This window comes from Phacochoerus africanus, chromosome 13 (assembly GCF_016906955.1).
Source record: "Phacochoerus africanus isolate WHEZ1 chromosome 13, ROS_Pafr_v1, whole genome shotgun sequence".
NCBI classification, from domain to species: Eukaryota; Metazoa; Chordata; class Mammalia; order Artiodactyla; family Suidae; genus Phacochoerus; species Phacochoerus africanus.
This window is the reverse complement of record NC_062556.1, coordinates 78092687-78112241: the sequence shown is the minus strand read 5'-3', so window position 1 is coordinate 78112241 and position 19555 is coordinate 78092687. Positions and strand designations below refer to the sequence as shown.

Sequence of the window (19555 nt, the reverse complement as noted above, 5' to 3'; positions counted from 1 at the left end):
CTTCTTTTTCCTTGCTCTGTAAGTATTTTGTGTATGTTCTATATGTGTTGGAAATTAATGCATATTATTCTATTTTGGGGGACAAAAATGAGTATCGATTTCTGTGCGAGAGACTCAGAATCTCACCCATAATGGCCTTTTTTTTTTTTTTTTGCTCTGTATCTTGAGCATGACCGTTAGATGCCTACGGTTTGTTGCTGTCACAGTGCACTTCTATTACCTCTCCCAAACCCCATTTCCCCTGTCACCAACACTGCTATCCTAGCCTCCTTTTGGTTGGTGTTTATCTGTTACATCCCCTTTCTTTCCCTTTTTTTTTTTCCCTTTTCTTTCTTGTTTAGCTGCCCCGAAGCACATGGAGTGCCAGGCCAGGGATCAGATCCTAGTGGCAGCTACAACCAACGAGGCCGCTGTGGCAACGCCAGGTCCTTAACCCACTGCGCCAGGCCGGGGAATCAAACCTGCATCCCAGAGCTCCAGGGACACCGCCCATCCCGTTGTGCCACAGAGGGACTGTCCCGTGTCTTTCCTTCTAACTTTCGGATGATCTTACTTCGCGGTGCCTTTCAGCCACGATTGCAGCCTCACTCGTTGGCTGTCGGTCGGTTTAACATCATTACGTCTGTCATGCATGAGGAACGATGCCTCTTGCACCGGATTCTGTGCTTCCCGTTCCTTGTGGTTCCCCCTCTCCCCGTCCGCCCGCCTTTCTTCTCCAGCTCTTCCGGTGAGACGGTCCCACCTGCACTACTGCTCTGACCAGCATGTGGCGTCCCATTTCTGTGGCTACCTTTACACGGGGGAGATACGTAAGCCTGTTACTTCATCCTCATCATTTTCAGACGAGATGAGAGTACAGAACATACGCCAGGCCACATTCACTGCCCGCCTGGTTCTAACATGGGCGCAGACGAGCAGAACCAAACAGCGGCCGGCCGGGAACGGCAGGCCCAGGGCTCCTGCGCCGTCACAGCTGCAGGCAGACGGCGGGGGCTGCTGCTGTTTATTCTAACGCCAGCCACACTTCAATAAGAACTCCGATTTTTAAATTCTACTTAGTCAACAGTTAAGGGGCCAAAAAAAGAAAAGAAAAGAAACAGGGACTGAAACACGAGGTTTAAAGTGCCTTTATGAGGAAGCTATCAGAGAAATGACGGACAATCCCGGGTTGGGCTGGCAGGGGGCGTCTGAACAACGAATGTATTGAGTAAACGAGGTGACACACCATTTCCCAAATAACTTATTCACCGGAAGAGAAGCTGCGGCGCTTGTACGCCCTTGAAAACACACTCTGGAGAGGCCTGGCCCTGCTCTCGGCTGGGAGCCTGTGCGGTGGGCGCAGGGAGGGCTGTAAAGTGACACACTGCCAGCAGCATGGAGGCTATAAATAGACCCGGCAGGGAGGTGCCTATGTACACACACGAACATATATACACACGCAGGGAAACACCTGCCCCGCCGACGGAGAGAAGCGCTGCTGAAGAACAGAGTTTGCTTCCGAAACACGAGAGTAAACGGAAGACTTTCCTTTCCAGTTCTGCCTGGATGTGAAGGCAAACTGCTCCTGTGCTCAGGCAGCTCCCGCAGCTGGAACAGGGTAGTTCTGAGACGCGGGCTGGGAAGGGAGGGGCGCTGGGAGCGCAGGTTCTCCCCCGGCTCCAGTGACTGCATGGTTCCGATGACACCCACAAAAGCTGTATCTTTACATAGTCCGTAGAAACAATAAAAATACCCTCACTCGGTGAAGTGTGATAAAAAAACAAGAGTCCCCCATTTTTTTTTGCTGTAGAAAAGAAGCTTAAGATTTTAAATTATAGTTTAAATTTTCTCTTGAAAATTAACCTACACAGGTGGAGGAATTTCCTTGGTTTCTGACGGCCTGTGTTTGTAGAAATGCTGCCTGATTCTGTCCAGGGACGGACTTTCGCTCACCCGTGACCAGGTGGGCCTGGGAGAGCGCCCCAGGTCATCCAGCGCAATGTAAACCCCGGTAACAAAAAATAGGTGTGTATCAAATACAGTATCAAATTGTCATTTCATGTAAACACAGTGATTCTTGGTAAAGGTTAGAGGCCAAAGTACCACAAAAGATGGCCATAGGATTAATCCCTGCTTTTAAAAAAATCTGTAGGAGACAAACTCGACCTCCGCCCCGAGCTGTGGGGTCAGTGAATCGGTCACTTCTTTCGGAAGCGGTTCCACAGAACGCGTGTTCCTGCAGAAAGCACCAGACCGGGATGTCAGAAACCAAAGCGCAGCGGCGGCCGGGCGGGGCCAGAGGGGGCGGACGCGGTCCCGCTTCCCCGCTTCCCCGACGAAGCCGGGGTGGCAGCGTCCTGGTGCAGAGGCCGCAGGCCTGACTCCTCCTCGGGTCTGGGGCCCCCGCGGCAGCCGAGTCCCGTGGGCGGTCCCGTGGGCGGGGCGGGACGCGGCTCCTCCTCTCCCCGGGTGCCGCCCCCGGCACCGCCCCCTCGCCGCGCGCAGCCGGCCCGAGCGAAGGAGCGCTCCGGGCGCCCGGGGCCGCGGCGCTGTGGCCGCGGGGCTACGCCTGCAGGTCCGCGAGGGGGGCCGGGCAGCTCTCGCTGCAGCTGGACGAGGCGCTCAGCAGGGCGGACCCGGCGCTGGACTCTGCGGAGAAGCAGGTGAGCGGCTGCGGTGAGCCCCGACCTCCGCCCCGGGCGGGCGCAGGTCTTACCTGGGCTGCTCTGGGGGCCTCACCTGGGCGGCTCAGGGGCCTCACCCGGGCTGCTCAGGGGACCTTACCTGGGCTGCTCAGGCACCCGGCTGAGCTGCGTTGGCCGAGAAGCGAGGACAGGACCTGCTCGGGCACCCAGCCCTCGCCACCGGAGCTCAGGTTCCTCACATACCTGCAAGGGGCGTGGTCAGGGTGCGGAGCCAGCGCGCGGGGCTCCCCTCGGGTTGTGGGGTTGTGCGGGCGGTCTTACCAGAGGCCCTCGTCACCCTCCTGCACCAGCTCCACCTCATCCCCGCTTCTCAGGGCCAGCGCGTCCAGAGACCCCTTCTCCTCCAATCCCGCCACCGTGTACTTCCCAGAGACCTGGGGAGGGGACAGCAGGGCACATAGCACACAGCCCCTCCGTGGGCCCAGCATCCAGTGTCCACATGCTACATGGGAAAGATGAGAACCCTACCATTCCAGGAGCTTCCGGTGTGACTATGGCCAGAAACGGAGAGGGTCGCCTAGTCCTGGAAGATGCCAGGTCTCACCTGGCGACCACTAAGAACCTGACCAGCCTGCACGGGGCCCTCGGCTGCACCCAGGGCTCACCACACCCAGCTCCTCTGACCCCAGAGCCTTTTCACCTGCTGTTCCCTCCTCCTGGATGGCCCCCTGCCCTCGGCCAACTTTCTCTGCCTTTCCCTAGTCTTTTGCCCTATGAGAGGGGAGATTCTGGTCCATCTGGTGCCCTGTTGCCTTCAGCACCTCGCACAGCAGGTGCTCAGCACACCTGTGCGTGAAGCTGCTGCACAGCGTGAACCCTGAGCTGGGTGGCTGTTCTGCTGGAGTCTGGAGGCTCCAGCCTCTCGGGGCACCAGGGGCTGCCAGGCCAGTGTTCGTCATCCTCATGGGAGCAGCCGCACCCTCTCTGGACGCCCCGCCCTGGCCCTGACTGGCCCTGAGCAGCAACTCCCGGCCACACCGAGAGCACAGTGCGAACCCACCGGGGTCTGTCCAGCCTCCCTGCTCGCCGGCCCAGGTCTCCCCCTGGTGCCCCAATACCCTGGCCAGCTCTTCTCACCCTCGGGCCTCCTGGGGAAAGGCCGCCTGGCACTTGAGGCTCCCTTTCCTCTTTCCTCGGTTACCCGTGTCTGCCCCTCCCACTCTGGGTGCTTTCTTTGCTGCAGTGAGCCAGGTGTGAACAGGGTAGCAAACAGCTGTCAGTACGACGCTGACGCTGATGACTTACGACGTAAATGGTTTGGCTCAGCTGCTCACGCTCAACGGGACTTGTTTAGAAGGCAAAGCCATACCCCAGACGGGGCGATTCTCTTGAAAAGCTACCCCAAGGTGCACACACCACTTTTAAGAAAGCTTATCTGAAGCGTGGAGGTGCGCGCTGTTCCTGCGGTGAGGCGGCCTGACGGTGACCTACCAGCTGCGGACACACCTGGCCCCTGAGGGTCCCTTCCTTGGCCCCGGGAGCCCCAGGACCCAGAGGTGCAGCTGTTGGAACCCCACCCCCAACCAGCAGTGCTGGTGACCCGAGGCTGGCGGGAGCCAAGGTTACCAGCTTCTGGGGGCCCACTCCGCCCTCTTCTTCTGCGTCTGAGGAGTTAATTGGATCCTCGGCGCTGGACCAGCCGTCGTTGTCCTCAGGGCCCTCTGAGGGGTGAGGTGTTTTGCTCCAACCTAGAGAGGGACGGGCTCTGGTGAGGACCTCCTCAAGGCTGAGCCTCAACGTCAAGGGTGGCCCACAATGTGCCGCCTGGGGGAGCCTGCCCTTCCCAGTGGCGCACAGAGACAGGCAGGACACCTGCAGATGTCTGCTGCCACCAGGCAGACTGTCCAGGGGCTGGGGGAGGTGTTTCCAGTCAATGCCCATCAGCTGGCCAGACCAGCTCCTCACGTGACGCTGGGCCTGCTGAGAGCGCTCCAGCCTGATACGGGGGTGGCCCTGGCGCTAAGGGCCACAGGGCGAGGCTGAGATGCCAACACCGGCCACCTGGCCCCAGAGGCAACACCTACATCCACCTCCGCTGGGCCAGCAAAGGGGAGATGCTGCCCTGGGGTTCGTACAATTCACAACTCCCGTCACCAGCGTTTCCTACTGTCCTGTGTCCCCACAGTAGCCACTGCATTTCCCATTTGGGGGAGAATGGGCGTGTGCTGGGGGAATGGGAGGGGACGGAGTCCTGATTCTTAACCAACACACCAAATCCAGAAAGGAAGTGCGAGGCTGAAACCACACGGCTGTGGTTTGGGGTCCCAGCCGCTGCTCTGCGCTAAGTGGCACTTGGACAAGAGGGCAGGGGACCAGGCCAGATGCTCACACCCAGTTCCCAGGTACACCTGCTCTGGCCGGAAGCACACGTCTTCCTGGAAGTGCGACTGGGGGACAGACATGAGCAGAAGGTCCCCACTACCCCAGCTGGCAGGGTGAAGGGGCAGCTGTCTAACAGGCCGGCTCCCAAGGTCAGCAGTGACAAGCTTGTGTTAAAGGGGCCACCTCTGTCTTCCCAGCAAAGTTGGAGCTGGGACTCAGAAGCCCACTCAGCCGTAGAGCGCTGAGCCTGGAAGGAAACACGTGTGACCTCAGCAGCCCGGCTCCACGCCAGGCCTGACACCTGGAGACCCTCTGGCCCTGCCTCGCGGGGGCTGCTCGTGTCTGTGCAGGAAGCGGGAGCAGAGGGTTTCCAGCCACAGACCAACCTCCCTGCCTGATTTGGGCACATTTGCAGTTGCCCAGTACGGAACGCTCAGACGGACACCGAGTGGGAGCCACCGGGGGCCCCGGTGCCGGGCAGCTGGCCACAAACGGCTGGCCGCTCCAGTCCAGCACCAATAAGATGGAGCTTCCAGCAAAACGAAGCCTAAGTCTGAAGGAGGATGGCCGGGCAGACGCACGGAAGCCCTTGATGAGAGCTGCGGGCCCAGAGAACAGGCCTTCTAGCCGCACAGCAGTGCCTGAGCTGGGGTCTGTCTACCCTTGGCCTCTGGGTGACGCTGCTGTAACCGCCTGAGTGTCCCTGCCAGGACAGCGACCCAGGAGTAACCAGAAGACCCTGAGGCCCTCGCCCACTCTAGATGCATGCAGATACTGGGGGCTTTGAGGACCTTAGGCCACATGGTGACCGTGCACGTGGACACCTGCAGGTCCTGTAAAATAGTCACTGCCATTGACGCTGAAAAACAACAGGCTGCTGGAGCCTTGAGGAAGCACTTGGCGCTTAAAGAGTGCTGGCCAGGGCCTGCAGCTCACCGTCACCTGCTATGGACGGAAGTGATTGATGGGGAGGGTGGGGGCAGGGGGAGCCAGGAGGAAGGAGGAGGAGGGGAGGGGGAGGAGGAGGGAAAAGAGGGGTGGCACCGGCTCAAGGCCCTAACACTCCTCTACTGCCATCAGCGGCCCAGTCTCTCCGGTGGGCAGGGAAGCTCGCAGAGGTGACTCAGCTGGGCTCAGAGGTGGCAGAAGCAGCGGCTGAGCCGAGGGGGTCGGCTTCCAGCGAGGAGAGTGGGCAGAGCAGGGAGGGGCTTGGCACCCCTGGGTCATAAGCAGGAACCAAAATGGCCCAAACCAGCCCCCCTCAGGAGACGGTCAAGGGGGACGCTCTTCTCGGACACCCGGGGCCTCGCAGGACTGAGCGCGGGCACTGTTGGTGGTGGCTCTCCAGCTGGGGCAGCGGGAGGGTGTGGCCTCGGTCCCCAGGGCGCAGACTGGCCCCGGGTGGCCTCTAGGTGCAGAGGGTCCGGCACGGCTGCGCCCTGGGGACCTTCACCTTGTTGGGACGCTCGGGGTGCTCACGGAACGAGCTCCTCTGTGTGCACCTCAGACCTGCCGCTGGGCGGGTCTCTCCCAAGAGGAGGGGCCAGAGGCCAGGACCCCATCTGTCTGCACAGCTGGGTCCCGGGAAACGCGGTCGGACCCAGAAGCACGGGGACAGTGGTGCCATAGGACGGACGGGCCTGGGACGGGAGCCCCGCAGCCACACAGCTCAACCCAAGTGCCAGCCAGGGCTCGCCGGCCTGTACCTCGTGGCCCATGGGCAGCTCTGCAGGTCCTGGGCAGACCTGGCCTGAGGACGCGCACCGAGAAGCATGATGTCACCATGGCATCTTTTGCCAGAGGGTCAGGCTTTGAACAAAACAGTGACTTTGCTCCCAGCTGGGAGGCCAGGGTCCCTAAACCGACGGGGACGGTGTCAGGCTACGTCCAGAGAGCTGGGCCACTCTACCTCGTAAACCAAAAGGCGTTGGGTCGCTCTTTACTTGGTGTCGCTTAGCTTTTTTGTCAGGGCTGGGAGGAGAAGCTGCAGAGGAGGAAGAGGCAGAGACACAAGGCGGAGAGTGAGGCGGCAGCGGTGGCGCACGCGAGGCCGGGGGGGCGGGCTCATGCGATGGACACACGCAGCGGCCCGGCTGCTCTCCACTGACTCAAGGAGCGATTTCTTGGGAGCAAAAGGGGCTGGCCGAGGGGTCCCTGAGGTGCAGGGGGAGGCCGGGTGGAGGAGGAGGGGAGAGACTGGAGGGCGTGACTCAGGCCTTTGGTGTCTTTTTAGGAAGCAGCCTCCTGGTTTGTTTTCTGAGCTTTGCATGAAGTCTGCACAGGACGCGTGTGATCCAAGCCCGGCAAAGGACAAAGTGCCAAGATTTGTCCATCTGCTTTTGCTTGTGTGTTTGCTGTAGCTTGAGGCCAGCTTAAAAGCATTTTATAAATTGGGGAAGACCTCCAGTTTTTTTCACTGATGAAAAGACCCCTAGACAAGACGGGCTTTTTGTGCCAGGGGTGAGGGGAGCCCTCTACCCACCTGCCCAGACTTCGGGGCTCGCCCGGGCGCTATCTGGGCGTACCCCTGCATGTTCATGCTGGGAGCAGAGGCAAAGCTCTCAGAGAGCTCCGGGGCTCTGTTCCCACCTGTGCCCGCCTGGAGTGGGGGGAGGCCACACACCCGAGCAGGGGGAGTAATGCCCGCAGGGAAGGCGCCTGGGAGGAGCAGGACCGACAAACCAATGGACAGCTGGAGTTTGCGGGCAGGCCCTGGGGAGAAGGGCTCGCCGCCCCCTTCCCCAGAAAAGGCCCTGAAAGCAGGGCCCTGGCCGCACCGGTGAGAGACACACCAGCCTCAGTAACAGAGTGATTCAGTGGAAAATGCTTCCTGGGGGATCTGGGAGCCGCTGCTCCCTGCCGAGAGGCAGCCGGCCCGCTCGGATGGGCACGGCACGCGTGGCTGGGCGCCCAGGCGCCGGGCTGGCCCGAAGCCCGCTGGGCACGCCTTTACCTTTCTGACCTTTGAGGGCAGCAAAGCTCTGCAGAGCGAAGCGCTTTTTGGAAAGTGCAGCGCTTTCGGAGGTAGAGCTAGGGACCGCGTCATCTACAAGGAAGAAATTAGGAACAGTGCAGAGGGTGCGTCCCCTGGCCGCTGTGCCCGCGCCAGGGCTCCTGCAGGCGGCTGGGACCCGCCAACGCTCACGGACCTTCCCTGTGCCCAAGGGAGGCTTGCAGCCCCGAAAGGCTGCCTTGGGCCCTGCGAACAGCTCCCGGCCCCCCGGGCTCGGCCCCCACACCCACCTTTGGCCTTCTCGGGGGGCCTTGGCAACGGCATCTGTCCCGCACATCCCTCCAGGCTTAGCGGGTCCGTTTTTCTTTCTTCCAACTTCTTGATGTTTCTTGTGTTCCCTTTTGAGGGACTGGTGACATCAGACGCATCGAAAAAGAAGGAAAAAGCTGCCCGGTTAGTTTGCAAAGCTCTCCGAGGATGAAGACAGGGCGTGGGACCTCCCCGAGCTCCGGCAGCCCCAGGGCTGGTCTCCGGTGGCAGAGGTCGCTTGCTCCTAGATGGAGCCAAGCGGAGCTGGTGAGAACAAGCCCACCTTCTTTGCTTTTAAGTAGGAGGTGGTTTGGTCTCCACCCCCCGGCCCCCTGGAGAGGGCGTCCTTTCTCCATAAAAGCTGTTGTTCTGTGGTTTGTTTATTTAGGCCATATCCTACTCCGTGAATGGTCGCAGTGGCTTATATAAGAAACAGGAAGAACACAGGGACCGAATAAAATAACAGAGGGGAAAAAAGGGCAGAAAAGGCGTGCTGAGGCCGAGGCCGACACGAAATGTGCCCCCGCGTCCATCTGTCCGAGGACCCCAAGTGCAGCCCGGAGCCCCTGGCCAGGGTCCTGTCTACCTGGGGCGCTGCTGACACTGAAATGCTGGCGCTGGACTGCCTTCTGGAACAGCCGCGCTCTGTGCGCTGCTTGTAATGAGAAACTCCCCAAGACGGTAACCGTCAGAGGCTGGCCTGGGCCTGGACGCAGACCGCTGGGGCTGGCCCACCGGCCTATAATTCCAGGGAACATGCTCCGGGGGCCTTTGGGCAGACTTCGAGGGACCCGGCTAACCTGGAGACCCCGGGACAGGGCCACATGACTCAGGGGCATGGCTTGTCCCACTGGGGACCCTCCACCGCAGCAGCTTCCCAGCGGGCTTTCTCACCTGGTGCTGGCCGGCGTGGGCAGGGGTAGGCTCTGGGACTGCTCCAGGGCTCTGTGCTGGCTGGCCTCTGTGGGGACAAGGGCCCAGCGAGGCTCAGGGACTTGAACTGAGCACCCGCCGTCCAGATGCTCTGCTGCCCTGAGGGTTAGGAATTCCCAGGCCCTCACCTCTGCAGGCCTGCAGCTGGCTGGTCAGCACTTTCCGGATGGCGCTCACCCACGCTGCCTTGACCTCAGGAGTCGGTGCCTGAGCCGGAAGCAAAGCGGGCAGTGAGGGCCCGCGTCCCTAAGGACACTTTCACTCCGGAGAGGCCCAAGGACACTCGGGAATCGGTGATGACTGCACCGAGTCTGAGACAGAAGGGACCCCCCTCGGGCGAGGGTGCGACGGGCAGGCCTGCGGGGGACGTGCACCGACCCCCAGGCCGACACCTTGCGCGTCTCTGAGGTCTGACTCGGCGGGAAACCCTGTAGCAGGAACTGCCCCCAAGAATGGTTTTTCTGGGGAGCCGTGCTGACGTCACCCTAGGTGACAGGGACGCTGGAGCCTGGAATCCCAGGCGTGAACGAGCGTAGCTGGGGCCGCTGTCCTGTCTCCATGAGCTCGAGGCCCCGGCAGCCCCTGACTTTCCTCTGTGGCCCCTCGCTGGCCGAGCCGGCCTGCATGCTGTGACCACGGTGCAGGCTGTGGAGGCCCCGCGTGCCCCAGGGTCGCCTGGGTCCAAACCATCAGGGCGTCAGAGCTGGGAAGAGCCACCAGGCCAGGCTCCTCCACCACGGGCGCAGCCTCACGGGGCAGGGACCTGCCCGCTCACGATGCGCTCACAGCTCCAGCCCCGCAAGGCGAGGAGGACATATGCTTCCCGCCAGGAGAGCCGGGTCTCGTGCGTGGCTCAGACAACGGTGCCCCTGCACCTGTTCCCCGGCTCAGCTCAGCTACTGACGGCCCAGGGCAGCCCCACGAGAAGAGCAGAGCCCCGGCCTCCAAGGCATAAAACGTCCTGAGGATTCTAGACACCAGGACTCTGTAAGGGGCTGGCTGGACCCCACGGCCTGGCCTGGAGCGCTAGGCCTACCTGCACGATGTAAACCTCCTCTCTGGCGTTGTACCAGATCTCGAACTTCCTCGCATCCCCTTTCACGTTCTCCGTTATGCCGACGGCCGTCATCTGGGGGAGCAGGGAGAGGACGGTGGGCCGCCAGCCGAGGCACCCCTCGCCCCAGGGGTGGGCGTCAGGGCTGGACAGGCTGGGCCTCCTTGGGCCGGGCCGCACACTCACATTCAGGGACTGCTTGTAGCTGTAGGACGGGGCCTTCTCGTAGCCCTCGCCGTTCTCCTCCCGCCGCTTGCAGAAGATCACGGCCTTCTCGTGCAGGAACAGGTGGCGCTGCATGGGCTTGAACCTGGCCAGGTCCTTCACCTTCGCGTGGCCCCTCTTGTGGTCCGTCCAGACGCTGAAGGACCCCTGCATCAGCAGCTTCCCCAAGTCGCTCAGGTTCCCCTAAATAAGGGTGTGAGCGCGGTTAGCCCCAAGCACATGAGGGGCCTTCGGCGCGGGCTGCTGAGCGGGCAGAGGCCGGGCCCGGGAGGCTGGGCTGCATCCTGTGGGGTCTGGCTGCCCGACACGTGGCCAAGCAGATCTACGGCGCCAGAAAAGGTCGGGGGCCCCGGGGTCTGTGGGGATGTTTAGGGCAGGGGACGACTCTGTGTGACACCACGGTGGCAGGCACAGGTCACACCCACCTAGTCCCACAGAGTGACCCAGCGTGCGCAGTGGACTCCAGGCGACAGGTCGGTGGAGGCCCACCGACTGTGACAAATGCCCGTCTCTCGTGGGGAGGTGGGGGGTGGGCGGCATGTGCAGGAGAGCTCCCTGGGTGTTCCCGTCAGTTTTGCCATGAACCCAAAACCGCTCCCCAAACCAGGCCATCAGTATAAAAACAAACAGGAGGAGCGCCGAGTGGACTCAGAGGAAAGGAAGTGGGAGGAGGCCTTGGTGTGGACGCGCAGAAGTCGCTGTCACGCCCCCAGGCAGCAGCAGAGCGAAAGGATCAGGGAGAGACCAGGAGTGAGGTCCGCACGGGGATGTGTCCGCGGGTGACAACCTCCTGCTTCTCTGTGCGCTCGCTGAGCCCCAGGCAGGCTGCAGGCGCTGAGTCAGAACTGGGTTTTCGTTGCGTTTCTTTTTTTTTTCGGCCTGCACTGCAGCGTACGGAGGTTCCCAGGCGAGGGGTCTAATCAGAGTTGCAGCTGCCGGCCTAGGCCACAGCCGCAGCAATGCAGGATCTGAGCCACCTCTGTGACTTACACCACAGCTCAGGGCAACACCAGATCCTTAACCCACTGAGCAAGGCCAGGGATCGAACTCCTATCCTCAGGGATCCTAGTCGGGTTTGTTTCCACTAAGCCACGACGGGAACTCCCAGAACTGGGTTTCGACAGGATTCTGAGTGATGTGTGGGCACAGCCAGCACGGGCGATGGGCCGGCCTCCCCTGGCCCCCTTGGATCCCACCCCAGGCTCTTGGGCCTCTTCCTGCAGGGTGGGGGTGGGGTGGGAGCCGCCCTCTGGTCCTCACCTCATAGCCCGTGATGGCGATCAGGTGCATGGAGTCGTTCACAGCCTTGAGGATGCCCAGGATGGAGCTGAGCGCCTCCTGCAGGTCTGCGGCCCCCTCGCAGCTCTTGCTGTACTTCAGCATCTCCTGGGGGAGGGTCCCGCCGCCAGACACTGAGCCCCACCACTCCCGCCGTGGCAGCCGGAGCGCCCCCGCATGCTCCCTTGGGACATGAGTGTGGCTCCCTGTGCAGCTGTCACCAGCGGGGACAAGACCACACACGGGCACTCACAAGCTTCCTGAGAGAGGGGTGCCTGCCCAGAAAGCTGCCTTCACCCCCTAGGGCCCCACCCAGCACATCAGGGACGTCCCTGGAGCCTGGCAAATGAGGACCCCTTGTGGTGCCAGGCCGGCTGAGCAGCCCCGTGTGGCTCTTGCATCTCCACCGTTACTGTGTCCTGCCAGCTCTGACCCAAACGGGCATCTGTCACAGCTCTTCATGCCCTCCCTCAGGCCCTGGGGAGCGTGTGCCGCGTGTCCCTGACCCTGACCGTGGGCAGGCACAATAGGCCCTCCACAAAGGGGAGCAAAGCGCCAGGGCCTCGCGGAGATGGGAGAAAGGTGCTCGGAGACCACGGCTCAGGGATGGGGGGGGGGGTAGCCGCCACCGGATGGGGCGCAGCCAGGAGGGCCCCGGGGTGGGAAAGGCTCCGGGGGCCCCGTCACCTTGAGCAGCAGCTGGTACTTGGTGATCCTCTGGACGGGCTTCAGCAGGTAGGAGTCCAGGCTCAGCTTGTGGTCCAGCTTCTTCTGGCATTCCTGCAAGCCCACCCGCTGGCTTAGGCACTGTGGCCAGTCAGCTCTGGGGGACGCCCGCGCTCCGGGGCCGGGAAACGCACCTGGAAGAACGGGCAGTCGGAGCACTGTCGCCACAGGCTCTCGGAGCGCGGCTTGTTCTGGCAGTACTTCTGGTAGATCTGGAACTCTTCCATCTGGGCGGGACAGAGGCCGGGTCACACAGCGTTCTCGTGGGCCTCAGCACCCGGCGCAGGAGGGGTGACTCGGGCTGGGTCACCGCCAGGCCTGGCACCTGCCCCAGCCCATCTCCCCGAATCTGGGCTCCCCCCAGATGCCATGGCTCTTGCTGGGGGGCAGCCAGCCAACAGCCCCCAGAAGTTGGGTGCTCAGGGCTGCATGAGGCCTGGCACCTCTTTTATAAAGATCAGCTCCATGTGGCTCTGGCCTCAGAGATAGCAGAGTGGAAATAACACAGGACCCGCCCAGATGTTGAGAAGACTCGCCAGGGCTCAGCTCCGCTGCGATGCTCAAACCCGCGTGGGTGTCAGAAGAGCCCCGGCTGCCCCACCCGGGGGCCTGAGAACCTGCTCTGGCCCCAGGTCCCTGGGAGCTGCTGATGCTGCTGACAACCACAGCGGGACGCTCCCCGCCCCACCCCCAGGGCCCCATGGGCCCCGCCTCTGGCGTGTTGCGAGGACAGCTTTTGCTGCTGGCAGACGTGTGTCTCCGCGTTGCTGAGCCCGGCAGCCCCCGGCCGGGTCACAAGAGGCAGCAGCCCTTTCCTGCTCCTGGCACCCACTCCCACCCTGGGGCTCGTCCCACCGGCAGGAGCCCATCCACCTCAGAGCACGCGTGACCGTCCAGGGTCGGCGAGTAAAGGAGGGCGTCCTCACCGGCATGAAACCAACACCAGCAAGAGGGAGAGTCAGCCTCCTCTACACCGGCGGCCCAAACCTCGATGCTTTACCCTTCCGGTGCTTTCTCTCCTTTCTGAGCTAGTTCTTGGGCTTTAGACAAAACCGTATCTTCGGGCGCTACCAGAAAGCATCACAACATCTCAGCCGAATGGGGAACATGCGAGCGTGTGCTTTCGGCTGGTTGGGTGGGATCGGAATGGAACGTAAAGCCCTTGCTGCATTAAGGAGTCACTTTAAGAAGCTGGGTGTGGCCAAGTGTGTGTTTGAGACATACCCTTTCTAGAAAGCACCTTCCGACCAGCTCTGGGCAGTCAAGGTAGTTTTCCAGCTCCCTCAGGAATATTCTAGACAAAGAAAGTTGCCTTAGGTCATGCAAACGACCACCAGACTGAGAAGGCGTTGGTCACAAATCACGGACGTTCTTTCCCAGGTAACACTTCTGCCTTTGGACGGGAGAGTGTGAGCGGGGCTGCGCCATCCGATGCGCCGACCACCCCGGGCTCAGCTCTGGGCAGCTGTGGCCCTGCGGGTGCTGTTTCTGGCGTTGGCGTTCACTCAGAAGCTGGGAGAGCTCCGTCACACAGAGACGTGGACAAAGGGGCTGCAGGCCGGAGTGTCTCCAGGTCCCAGGACCCCAGCCCTCGCGGGTTTTCTGCAGACCTAACAGGGCTTGGCTCTGCTCCGGGACCCTCCTCCTGCAGCACTGCCTGGGTCTCGGGGCTGGGTTTTCCTCTAGATTTCTGATTTGCACCTGCCCATCCAGTAAATCCTGCCGGGCGTGTCCCAAGCCAGGCCAAGGCCAGGCTAAGACTCCTGGCCAGGCTGAGGGACCTGCCCACCAGCTCATTCTAATCGCCAAGGAAGGGATCCGGCTGCGGTTCAAGCTGAGACCTGCTGCCTCTTTTCTAAGTGGGCAGTATCGGGGCTAATGATGGGCCAAGCGCACGTGGTCAGACGGGAGCCCAGTGCCTCCTGGAGCCCAGTGGAGGAGGGGCCAGGCCTGCGGGCAGCGAGGGAGGCATCTGCACCAGCGGCCTCTCCTCAGACCGCAGACTCCTGCCAGCCTTCCACGTCCCTGGCTCCACGGGCACTGCTCATCTTTCCTAGGTGCTCCCAGGGCTGAGCGGCCCCGGAAGGACCACACACGCTCCCCCAGAGCCACAGAGAGGCCACAGGTGGCTCCCACTGAGAGGATGGGCAGGCAGGAACTTGCTGTGCTGCTTTCCTTTACAAGGATGGCTTGGCAGGGGCCTCGCTAGGGATGTGGCTTCAGTGCCACCAAAGCGAAGCCCAGGGGGTGGTCCCTACGCAACTCCCCACGCGCCAGGGGCCACCCTGGGCACGTCCCACCCGAACCCGTTGCCCATCTGCTTATTGCCCTCGAGAGGGAGGAAGGGCTCTTCTGCCGGCAAAGCACAGGCCGGGCCTCCGGGTTTCGGCAGGCGGAGCCCGGGCGACCGGAAAGAGGCCCGACCTGTGATGAAAGTGGTAAATTTCTTCCATGTTTCCAAACAGGACGTCCTTCTTGCTCCGAAGGCCGGTGGAGACCAGGCGTGCCATCAGCGGGTTGTCCATCTCAGCGGCGTAGCCCTGTGGGGAGGGAGTGGCCTCGGGCTCCTGGGCTGCGGCTGTTTGAACAGCAGCCCTGCCGGCCCCCCCACGGAAGCTGGGTCTCAACGTGGCCACCATGTGGGAAAGTGACACCGTCTCAGGTTTCAGAAATTGAATCCACCTCAAATTCATTCACCACATGTACGGTGTTTCTCTGGACAAGCACCGCAAACATGAGTGAATTATTATTATTATTTTGCCATTTCTTGGGCTGCTCCCGTGGCATATGGAGGTTCCCAGGCTAGGGGTCCAATCGGAGCTGTAGCCACTGGCCTATGCCAGAGCCACAGCAACCCGGGATCCGAGCCGCGTCTGCAACCTCCACCACAGCTCACGGCAAGGCCGGATCCTCAACCCACTGAGCAAGGCCAGGGATTGAACCTGCAACCTCATGGTTCCTAGTCGGATTCGTTAACCACTACGCCACCACGGGAACTCCCAAACATGAGTGAGTTATAAGCAGCCTCAATTATTGGGGGAGAGTTCCATCTGACTCCCTTTCAATTTCGGCTCATCTCTAAGAAGGGAACGCCTTAGGCTGCATCTGTGGGTTGCTGCTGCCTGCACCCCTGCAACCACGGCCCAGGTCCCAGGATAGAACATCCCAGCACCCGGAAGACCCTCTGGGCCTGGATCAGGATGCGCTCACGCAGTGGCCACCCTTTCTCTGCTGCAAATGCTGTCCGGATGCGAATGTGCCTGCACCCACGCGCCCCATCCTGCGCACAAGCGGCAGAGCGTCTTCCAGCTCCGGGCTGTCGCAGAGCAGCCAGGAACCCTCCCTCACACGCTGCTTGGTGGCCACAACTGTGGGTGGCCCATCCCTGGGCCCTCACCTCCAGGACGCATAGCAGCTCCTCCACGTAGACCCGCTCCGTGTCCAGAAGCTCGTTCATCACGTGCCTGTGGGGGCACGGCCTCATGCAGGAGCAGCTTCCCCGACCCCGGGCTTAGAGGCCCCTTCAGAGGAGCCCCGACTCCCGGCCTCCCTCCCCCGGGCCCCCCGACCCCCTTTCCCCAGGAGCAGCTTCTAGCCGAGGCACCACCCTCCCGCACTCAGTGGGTCTGCAGGGAGCCTCTGGGGGCCGGACCCCCAGGAGGGGGCGGACTCGCAAACCAGCGGGTCAGCTCTCGCTTTATGGACAAGGATCAGCTTCTCCGCACCCACGGCCAAGCTGCCCGTTTTCCCACACAGAAAACGGAGCCGAGGGTCGGGACCGCCCAGCAAACAACGGCCAGCATGTCACCAGGTCCTGGTGCGGCTCAAGGTGCCCAGGCTCCACACAGGGTGGGGGTGGAGGGGCTTGGCGGGCCGGACGTCCCCGTGGAGGGCCGGGCTGGGCAGGGCGGGCACCAGTCCTCTCCCCTGGGCTCCGGGAGGGGTGACCGGCTGTTTCGAGTTTCCTGGGTCCCGGCAGAAAGCCAGGGCAAATGGAGCCTTTCCGGGGGCCCTCTCCCTGCTCAGGTGTGGACATGCACGTGGACGTGGGGATCTGCTGGGGGCGCCATGGGCGAGGCCTCCCCGCTCCCGCTTTGCAGCCGTGGGTGAGGCTGGCCATCCCGCGCCTTTGCCTCCCTTACATTCAGACCCCCGGGGCCGGGATCGGGTGGTGGCGCCTGTCCTCACAGCTGCTGGGGGAAGGCAGCCCACCCACCTGCGCAGGACGGCCAGGCTCTCCTCCTCGTCGCCCGTGGAGCTGCCCCGCACGCGGCCCTCGCTCACCTCACTCTGCGGACAGAAGAGCAGGCAGCGTGTCGAGCTTTTGAGAAGGCGCAGCCTCTCGTCCCGTCTGAGAGGATCTGAGGCCCTCAGGCAGGACGAGGGGGGCCGAGGGGGCGGGGGAGCAGGAGGGGTGGGCGCGGGGCAGGATCACCTTGGCCCTCCTGTAGGGCCCCCTCCGGAGGGCGCTGCCCTCGGTGCTGTGGTGGTCGGAGCCTCTCCGGATGCCTGGTTTGGAGAGAAGCGGAGAAGGCGGGCGTGACCCTCTGCCCGGAGGCAGAACGTGCGCCTGGGGCCACGGCTCTCTTCGGCTCTTGGAGGAGGTGCGGAGAGCAGCCCAGGAGCGTGCGGAAGGCGCAGGGAAACGAGGAGGGGGACGGGGCGAGGGTGCCTCCGGGGCTGGCTGGCGGGGTCATTCCCAGTGGGGCCCCTGCTCCTGGTGACGGGGAGAGCTCCGCGCCCAGAGGCCTCTGCATGGGCCTGAGAATAACGTTCGCTCGGGCCCCACATGCTGGGCTCAAGGGCTCTTACCAGCCTACGGCCAGCGCCGGGCACCGCTGAAGAAAATGGCAGGAGCTGTACCCGCCAGCAGGGCACGGTATGTTTAGGGGTGGGAGGTGACAGGAGGGCCTTCGGGAAAGGCCACGGGTCCAGCTCTGCCTTCCAGAGGGGCTGCGCCTGGGGACCCGGAGGCTCTGGGGAGGAGGCCTTCAGACGTGGGCGACGGGCCTGGGAGGGGCTTCAGACGTGGGCGACGGGCCCGGTCGAGCCACAGCAAGGGGGCAGCAGGAGCGAGGAAAGCCCAAAGAACTTTATTTACCGACGGGCTGCCTGAGGGGGCGTGCACGCACCTGGGGAGGCACAGGGCGATTTTGTGAGCGCCTCTGGCCGGGGGGCCACCGGCTGCACGGGCCGCGTCTGCTTGGCCGCCAGCTTCTTGAGGCTGGCCTGCCGGCGGTGAAGCATCTCCTCCGTGCTCTCCTGCTTCTGGAAGACCTTCTGCACGTGCTCCTGCGGGGCCGTGTGGCGGCTGGTGAGCAGGCCGCCTTCCCAGAGCCCCCGTGGTCCCCGGGCGCAGCAGCTCAAGGGGCCGTGAGGGGGCGATACTGGCGGGAAGCAGGGCCCCAGGGCTGCCCGCATGAGCACAGGCCAGCCCTGCAGGGAGCCCTCTGCTGGGGCAGGCAGGTGCCGTCACCCCCACCTCGCGCGTCCGGTGTGCCCTGGCATCCCGGGCAGAGTGCCTCAGGACAGGTGAGCTGCAGGTGAAAAGCTCGGCTCCTCACCAGCAGGTCCTGGGTGAGAATGGCTTCGTAGTCCTGGTAGATTTTACTGAGCTCCTGGACCTTGTTTTGCGCCCCTGTCTCCAAGAACTTCTCGATCTCCTGGAGGGCAGCCTCGGCGCCGTCCTGGGACTGGCACTTATCCACGGGCTGCGAGGCCAGCAGGTAAATCCCCTCATCGCACCACTTCATGGACTGGAGAGGAGGAGGCACATTAGCAGCCAACCTGGCGGTGCACGCGGCCCGCCGACCCCTGTGCTGTGGGACTGTCACCTACGGTCCAGGTCCTGGCACGATGGCCAGAGGGCTCCCTGGGGGGCTCGGCCTGAAACCAAGTGAAGTGCCCAGGTCTGGACACGTGCGCACTGAGGACAGGGAACCGGCTGGACGGTCAGTCTCTGGGCCTCTTAAAGAAACAGTCCGTTGTGGCGGGAGAGTCCTGGAAACAGGCCCCTGCGCCAGGACCGGGCTGTCTGGGCCACAAGAAAGGCCCACAGGGGCTGGGGGCATTTTCCAAACAGTGCTGGTGTTTCGGTCCTCGAGGGAGCAGCCCTGCCGGACCAGGGGTGGGGCGGTGGGGTGCAGGACCTACCGCCTCCAGGAGGCAGTGCAGTTCCAGGGACTGACTCAGCAGCCCCCTCCTGTGCCCGACGGCTGCCGAAAACTGGTCACACAGGTGCCGGAGCTCGTGGCACTTGGGGCGGATGGAGTCCACGGCGTAGTGCTTGTGCTCGATGAGCTGCTCACCTGCCTGGCACAGGGCGTGGGCCCGCTCCACCGCTGCCTGCGGCGACAAGGCCCAGCTCAGTGCAGGTGCTGGGGCAAAGAGTGCACCTCCAGGTGCTGGAGTCGGGGAGGGAGGGGTGTGGGGCGGGGTGCACAACGGGGTGGGGGCGGGGGGATAGGGGTGTGCTGGGGGAGAGGACGTGGTGGGCAGGTGGGGGGGCGTGGCGGGTAGGGGCGTGACAGGCAGAGGGTGTGATGGAGGGAGGGGGTGACAGGGAGGTGAGTCGGAGGAGGGGGCATGATGCAGCGGGTGGGGGGGGATCCGAGCAGGCCAGACTGCCAACCCACTGCTGCCCACATGGCTCCGGGGCCCCGTGGCCGCCGCCCTCACCCTGGATTTCTCCTCGAAGCTGGTGAGGTCCTGCAGGAGGTGCTTCACGTGTGCCAGGCTGTTGCCCACATCCGTAAAGGTTGCCACCTTCTGGGCCAACGCGTCCAAAGCGGCTTTGACCTGTGACAGAGGCGGGGGGAGAGACGGGGCAGTGAGAGCAGCCCCCACTGTGGGAAGAAGAGGAGACACCCTAGAACTGGGGTGCAGGGAGAAGGGACCTCCTCTGGGAAGCAGGGCTGGAGGGGAGCTGGTGGATTTGACAGGAGCAGACCCAGGCTCCCACTGCCCTCCTTTCAGGTACCATGTGGATGAGAAACATCACCCCCCCGCCCCCCCCCCCGCCCCCCCCCGCCAGCCTGGGAAGCCCCCTGCACTACCATCACCCTCACAGTG

General features: G+C 63.0%; 1 protein-coding gene across 14 annotated transcripts in view; it reads right to left on the bottom strand.

Annotated features, from left to right (window-relative positions):
* Positions 1 to 1109: 1109 nt before the first annotated feature.
* MCF2L (MCF.2 cell line derived transforming sequence like) overlaps positions 1110 to 19555 on the bottom strand; it is a 97548-nt gene continuing 79102 nt past the window's right edge. For 6 of the 14 annotated variants that reach the window (XM_047756370.1, XM_047756375.1, XM_047756373.1 and 3 more), the window contains 23 exons: positions 19163 to 19282; positions 18638 to 18829; positions 18049 to 18240; positions 17617 to 17776; positions 16920 to 16993; positions 16701 to 16774; positions 15882 to 15948; positions 14909 to 15024; positions 13709 to 13778; positions 12619 to 12711; positions 12446 to 12538; positions 11741 to 11866; positions 10442 to 10663; positions 10238 to 10330; positions 9330 to 9408; positions 9163 to 9229; positions 8250 to 8368; positions 7960 to 8052; positions 6916 to 6990; positions 4251 to 4372; positions 2946 to 3058; positions 2764 to 2867; positions 1110 to 2628 (listed from right to left, as the gene is read on the bottom strand). In XM_047756370.1, coding sequence (XP_047612326.1) covers positions 2543 to 2628; positions 2764 to 2867; positions 2946 to 3058; positions 4251 to 4372; positions 6916 to 6990; positions 7960 to 8052; positions 8250 to 8368; positions 9163 to 9229; positions 9330 to 9408; positions 10238 to 10330; positions 10442 to 10663; positions 11741 to 11866; positions 12446 to 12538; positions 12619 to 12711; positions 13709 to 13778; positions 14909 to 15024; positions 15882 to 15948; positions 16701 to 16774; positions 16920 to 16993; positions 17617 to 17776; positions 18049 to 18240; positions 18638 to 18829; positions 19163 to 19282 — 2550 coding nt within the window. In that variant the 3' untranslated portion in view covers positions 1110 to 2542. The remainder of the gene's footprint in view (positions 2629 to 2763; positions 2868 to 2945; positions 3059 to 4250; positions 4373 to 6915; positions 6991 to 7959; positions 8053 to 8249; positions 8369 to 9162; positions 9230 to 9329; positions 9409 to 10237; positions 10331 to 10441; positions 10664 to 11740; positions 11867 to 12445; positions 12539 to 12618; positions 12712 to 13708; positions 13779 to 14908; positions 15025 to 15881; positions 15949 to 16700; positions 16775 to 16919; positions 16994 to 17616; positions 17777 to 18048; positions 18241 to 18637; positions 18830 to 19162; positions 19283 to 19555) is intronic. The other 8 variants (XM_047756379.1, XM_047756383.1, XM_047756384.1 and 5 more) reach the window with 4 other exon arrangements.